General features: G+C 55.5%; 1 protein-coding gene across 1 annotated transcript in view; it reads right to left on the bottom strand.

Moving 5' to 3' along the window:
- LOC105003868 (striated muscle preferentially expressed protein kinase-like) overlaps positions 1 to 6,160 on the bottom strand; it is a 42,484-nt gene that overhangs the window by 11,508 nt on the left and 24,816 nt on the right. Inside the window, 11 exon segments of the mRNA XM_010861301.1 lie at positions 3 to 88; positions 326 to 394; positions 1,668 to 1,710; positions 1,873 to 2,025; positions 2,648 to 2,674; positions 3,202 to 3,380; positions 3,487 to 3,564; positions 4,115 to 4,172; positions 5,478 to 5,678; positions 5,779 to 5,875; positions 6,072 to 6,160. The exon segment at positions 6,072 to 6,160 is cut by the window's right edge and continues 39 nt beyond it. Of these exon segments, the coding sequence (XP_010859603.1) occupies positions 3 to 88; positions 326 to 394; positions 1,668 to 1,710; positions 1,873 to 2,025; positions 2,648 to 2,674; positions 3,202 to 3,380; positions 3,487 to 3,564; positions 4,115 to 4,172; positions 5,478 to 5,678; positions 5,779 to 5,875; positions 6,072 to 6,160 (1,080 nt within the window).

Raw genomic sequence — 6,160 nt, 5'->3', positions numbered from 1 at the left:
CGGCCACCCACACCCGCTCTGGGGGTGCTCGCAGCAGCTCCGGGATGGGGCGCAGCACCAGGTGGCACTTGTAGCTGATCTGGGAGCGCTGGAGACAGGGTACCAGAGTCAGACCTGAGGGCCCTTCGGGGCCAAACTGACCCACTCAGGCCCACCTCATCCTCAGGGGAGAAGGCCTAACGCAGGCAGACGTGGCAGCCGAGAGAATTAAAAAGTGTATGAAGATAGATGCACAGAAGTGAGAGCATCTGACAGAAAAGGCAGCATTAGAGCAAGCTGTAGCATGTTGAAGAAGAAGGCAGAGGTGGGGCTCAGCCAAGTTTACCTGCCACCTCCGCCGGGAGAGGAATAGCTTTAGGTGATCCGTGCTCACCACTGCACCCTTTGCCTGTGCCTGTAAACCAAGAAAGAGGGCCTGAGGGAAAGTCCTCCATCAACCCTAACGCTCCGGCTTCAGCAGTGCAGAGATAACGTCCACAGGAGGGGACAGCAGATACAGCAGCATCGAGTCTGAGCTCCTCAGGCTCCCTTCCCAGGGGGGTCTGTCACAACAACTCCCACCGTCAAGGTGCCCACATGTGGACAAATTCCCTGAAGCTAAATGGAGAGGCACCTCAGGCTTCTCACATGGTGCTAGTGGTAAAGAACCCGCCTGCCAATGCAGAAGACATTAGAGACGTGGGTTCCATCCCTGGGTCAGGAAGATCCCCTGGAGGAAGACACAGCAACCCACTCCAGTATTCTTGTTTGGAGAATCCCATGGACAGAGGAGCCTGGTGGGCTACAGGCCATAGCACTGCAAAGAGTCCGACACGACTGAAGCGACTGAGCACAAGTGCAAGTACAGAGAGAGGAAATCAGTGGCTCCCAGACTCCAGACCTTACACCAGGGCTTGCCCTATCATGGTACACTGGCTGTCCTGGGAGGCCTGTGCTCAGGCCCCTCACTTGAAACCTGCTCCCCAGTTTACCAACTGGCTTCCTGAAGAGCCAGAGCCCCAGACATCTGCAGCCTTGGTGGGCCAGACCTCAGATGCTCTCCTCAGCCACCCACCCAGGCTGTCCTTTTCAGAGCTCGTTTCTGATCTGAGAGACCAGGCTGTATTCCAAGCACAGATACCAGAATGACCTCAGCCTTCTGTTGACCCAGCACAGTTCTCCATGAACAGTTTGCTTTTACTGGGTCATTTGCTGAACCCCTCCCTCTGCCTGGTGCTATGCCCTGCGGTGCTGGGGTTTGAAGATGAGTGAGAACTCTGCCCATAGGGAGCTCAAAACCAAGAGGACAAACCAGCCAGGCCACCCACCAACCACAGTATGCAGGACCAAGGCAGGAGAGAGGTGAGCCCCAGGAGTGAGGAGGCCCAGGGCTGGGCTCAAGAGCCAAGAAGAACTCTCGTGAGGATCCCTAGGATGTCGGGGAAGGGGGCAGGTCAGACCTGTGCCTTGCAGTCCATGATACCCCAATTTGAGCCTCAGTTTCCTTATCAGCCAAAGGGGAGTGATAATACCTTCCTTTGTAGAGCTATTGTGAGGCTAACAGATTATACGTAAATAAAATGCATATCATGGTTACTGCACACAGGAGGGACTCAATAAATGGAGCTGCTAATAACGTTCTCTTTCCTTCCATCTCTTCTACCACCGTTTCGCAAGACAAGACTCACTTTAAACCAAGGATGTTCCAGGGTCTCCTCTGCAGTAGGCCTCCTGTAAAGGAAGGAGTATTAAAAAGGCATTTATCATTCATTCATTAAACATTTGGGAAAACGGGGCCACTAAGGAGTTGGGGGACTGACTGTCTACAGGCAAAGGCTTGGGGCGGCGTGGGGGAACTCTGCAGCGGGGAGGCTCCTTGGGTCTCGTACTCACAGCCGGTCCCGCACCAGCACTTTGATGAGGAAGCCCCGGGCCTCCCTGCTCAGGCTCAGGAACGTGGTCTCCTCGAAGGCCACGTTGTAGTTTCGGATGTTCATCAATGTCGTCCGATCATTTTCCCCAACGAACGGGGAGATTCCGGTCAGGCTGCATGGGTGGAGAGGGCTGCAGTGAGGGTGGGGCGCCTGGGGCTGAGAGGAGAGAGTAGGAAGCCAGCCGGAGCACAGGGCTGGGGATGGGAGGGGGCGCTGGGTGAATCTGCGCAGAATCTTGCAGATACTTGCCCGTCCTGCCCCTATTCGGCCCCCTGATGGCAGCACTGCCTTGAGCCCTGGGCAGCCAGACCCCTGCCCTCGGCCCGTGCTCTAGCAGACCTGTGCCAGCCCTCCCCCAGCCGCGGCCCGTCCCTGCAGTGAGGAGTCTGTGGCCAGGGGATATGTCCCCAGAGCCCCGGCCCTTCCCTTTCTAGTCTTCTGGACTAGTCCCCTGTCTTAATGGCAATGAATCAGCACTGGCCTTCCCAAGCATACTACCAGCGTGTCCGCCCCTTATGGAGGCACATGGCGGTGGACAAAGCTTGGACACGCAGGCAGCGTGTCCACGTTTATGCTCGTGAGGCCCCTTCCAGTGCAGGAAGCAGCCAGGGCATGGAAGAGAAGGGGCAGGCTGCAGCCCTCAAATGTTCTGTTGCCCCAGGCTCTGCCAACGTTTGGGCCTTCTACGAGAAACTGTTAGGAGACGGGGTTCCTGAGAGCAGAGGGGCTCTTACCAGAGGAAAGCGACGACACCCACGGGCCTGTGGGGAAAGGAGAGTGAGCGGTAAGAGGGAAGCCCCGCTCCACCAGAAGTGAGCAATCCTCTGGCTACTGCTGATCTACTGAGGAAGGGTCCTCCCTGTGAACACTGCCATGGACAAACAGGCACGGGGAGCCTCCTTTGGGGAAGACCCTGAATCCAGAGGTCACAACATGCCTGGAGGACTCAAGGATCATGGCAAGGCTGGCCTAGGAAGTCTGGAGGAATCTGCGGACCAAGAGACTATGCCTGCTTCACTTGGGGGTGAGGCAAGGTGGCTGTAGGTGGGGAGGTGCGGCACCCAGGACTATAGGGCTGAGGCCTTGAGTGGCTGGGTTGGCCTTGAGGGAGGAAAGGGAGGTAGTAACAAGGGCAGGAGACCCCTGTGAGCAAGGTCAGCAGCTGACTGTCAGAGAAGGCAGGCATCCGGGCTTAGTAAAGCTCCTCTCTGCCCCTGAGTGAGTCCTCAGCATGGCATGGGGGGAAGCTGCCCCGGCCCACCCCAGAAGCCCAGAATGCCAATGTTACCAGATGTCAGTGACTCCAGACACAGGGGTCTGGTTGACAATCTCGGGCGCCACGAACTCAGGTGTGCCGTATTGGCAATACTGGGGCTCTCCCGGTGTCAGCTCTTGAGCGTTCCCAAAGTCACAGATCCTCACCTGCTCCTCGCCCTCAACACCATCCCACACCAGCAGGTTCTCGGGCTGTGGGACACAAGGCGAGACATGAGAGCTGAGGGCCGAGGGGAGGACAACCCAGGGGCCTGGCTCCCACAGGTGCTGCCTGCTCCCCCCCCCGCCTGCATCGCACCTTGACATCCAGGTGCAGCACGTGGTTCTCGTGCAAGTAGCATATTCCTTCTAGTACCTGCCGCATGTAGGCCCGGATCTGTGGAGACAGGAGGCCCAGAGTCCAGGGAGTATTATGTTTGATCACCACCAGGGTTGTGGCAAGAAGCCAGGCTATGCCTGGGAAGTGGCCTTCAGGAGGGGGCCGATACATAGGTTTGGGGTTACTGAGGTTCAGGGTTTCCATGTACAGCTGCACAGGCTGAGCACAGCACAATTAGAGGAGGACACCATTTACATGATAATAAGTAGAATTGTGCAGTGCACAATTTGTACAGCCCTATACGGCAGGATAGCACTGAAACTGAACAGAGTCTGGATGGGGCTCCTTCTGGGGTAACGTCTGAGTGATCTTTATGTGAGGAAGACTGAGAAGCAACAGAGCTGGAGGCCAGGGTAGGTGCTGAGACTTATAGAAGACAGTGCAAGTCCCAGTGTGGGGGTCTGCTGCCTGCCTAACAGTGCTATCCACACCACCTTGGCCTGTTTGTGGCCACAGATGGCACACCTGGGATGCACCCCTCGGGTCTCAGAGATCAGGTGGGTGAACGCTGGTGCCCAGCCTGGCCCCTCCCACCCACTGCCCTCACCTCAGACTCACACACGGTGGGTTTCCTGGCCATTCGCTCCAGAAGCTCTTCTGTGCAGCTATGTCCTGGATCAAGGAAATAGTGACCAGTGCCAACAGCTGGGCCCACTCCCAGAGCTCCAGTTGGGTCCCAGCTCAGCACAGGGTTCTCTTTCCCCAAAAAGCACATCTGCTACCAGTTATCAACTGCATCTTCCCCTTCCCCTGTCATCCGGGTGCGTAGATGGGACAACCCTGCTTGAACTCTCACTTGCTGTGGGATCTCAGGCAAGTCACCTAACCTCTCTGAGCCTAGGTTCCTGCCGGTGTCAAATAGGGATAATGTTCTTCTCACCTACCCTGTGAAGTGTCTGTAAGGTTCAAGTTAGAGCAGCATTTTGTTGACTGTGGATGGAACCTCTTGACTGTATTTGAGAATGACCCAGAAGGCCCATGACACATAAAAATTTGTCATTTTGCTGAGGTCTGGGTTCTAACAGTGCAGACTGGGAGGCTAGCATGTAAGACATGGTCACCCTACTCGTGGCAGTGACAAGCCAGCTGCCCAGCATCCTTACCTCAGTGTGACTTTACAGCTCTTATGAAAGAATAAAATCCATTTTGTATGAGAAGAGCCTCCCAAATAAAGCCTAGTATTAACGTGCATCTGAAATGGGGGTCGCTGCAAATGTTTGGATATACTGTACTGCATTCCATGGTAAAAATCATGTGCCTCTTGCCAACTGTGTGATCTTGGGTGAATTACTTTATCTCGTTACACCTTAGTTTCATCATCAATAAAATGGGGATAATAAAATTCCGAGAGATAAGTATACATGATAATGAAACAGATGTTGGTAAAGCTCCTAGAACACTGCCAGCCATACATCAGGTACTTTGTAAATTTAAGCTAAAAAATGTTGGTCTTCACACACATCTCCAGACTCCATTCTGTGAAGTGTTTATAAGATGTCTTGGACTTCCCTGGTGGTCCAGTGGTTAAGAATCCACCTGCCAGTGCAGGGGACACAGGTTTGATCCCTATTCCAAGAAGATCTCACATGCCTCAGAGCAACTAGGTCTGTGTGCCACAACTCCTGGAGCCCATGCTCTCTAGAGCCTGTGCTCCGCAACCAGAGAAGCCACTGCAATGAGAAGCCTGTGCATTGAAGTAGCCCCTGCTCGCTGCAACTGGAGAAAGCCTGCACGCAGCAACAAAATAACCCACTGCAGCCAAAAATGAATAAAAATTAAAAAAAGGTGCCTCGAGAAATCCCAGTTGTCGACGGGACCACTTTGTAAAGTGTAAAACATGTTGCTAATTGGCTATTCCAAGGACCATTCAGGCCACGTGTCCCCCACCCGCCCAGCCTATCCCAGGATACAGCTCGGTGACGATGACCAGTCCCCGGCGCCTCTCGAAGGCCTCATGGAAGTAGAGGATGCAGTCATGCTGGAGCCGGGCCAGCAGCCGTGCCTCCCGCCACGCCGATGCCTTTGGCTTTGCCTGGCTGGGGATGAACTTGGCTGCAAACTCCAGTCCGGAGCTCCTCTCCACTACACGGCGCAGGTAGGAGAAGGCACCCCTGGGTGAGGATGCAAGGAGAGGACAAGGCTCAGCTGTTGCTGAGCCTCAGGCCCAGCCTCTATCGGCCCCAGACACCGCACCCACTCTGAGCCCCACACCTGCCGATCTCCTGCTGAATATCATAGAAGTCGCTGAGCCTCCTTCCTCGCTGCTCCTCGTCTTCCCCGATCCCTTCCACCTCCATAGCTGTCTGAGCTGAGGAAGAGATGCCTAGCGTTAGGTGGGGAGGACAAGATGAGGGACAGGGCAGAGACTCGGCCAGGCGGGGCAGCCAGAAGACACAGAAGAGAAGCACGAATGTTGGCGGAGGGGGGGAGCGGGGAGGCGCGGGCCCACATCATTGGATCCCTGGGTGAGCACTCTGCCTTGCTCCCCTTGAGTTCCAACGCACCTGAGTGCACAGCCAGCTCTGCTTTGCAGGAGACTTCGCCAGCCAGGTTACGGGCCGTGCAGGTGTAGACCCCTCCATCCTGGGCCCCC

This window comes from Bison bison, unplaced genomic scaffold (assembly GCF_000754665.1).
Source record: "Bison bison bison isolate TAMUID 2011002044 unplaced genomic scaffold, Bison_UMD1.0 scf7180017864471, whole genome shotgun sequence".
Lineage (NCBI taxonomy): Eukaryota > Metazoa > Chordata > Mammalia > Artiodactyla > Bovidae > Bison > Bison bison.
Note: the sequence above shows the minus strand (reverse complement) of the source record. Positions and strands in the feature narration are given on the sequence as shown.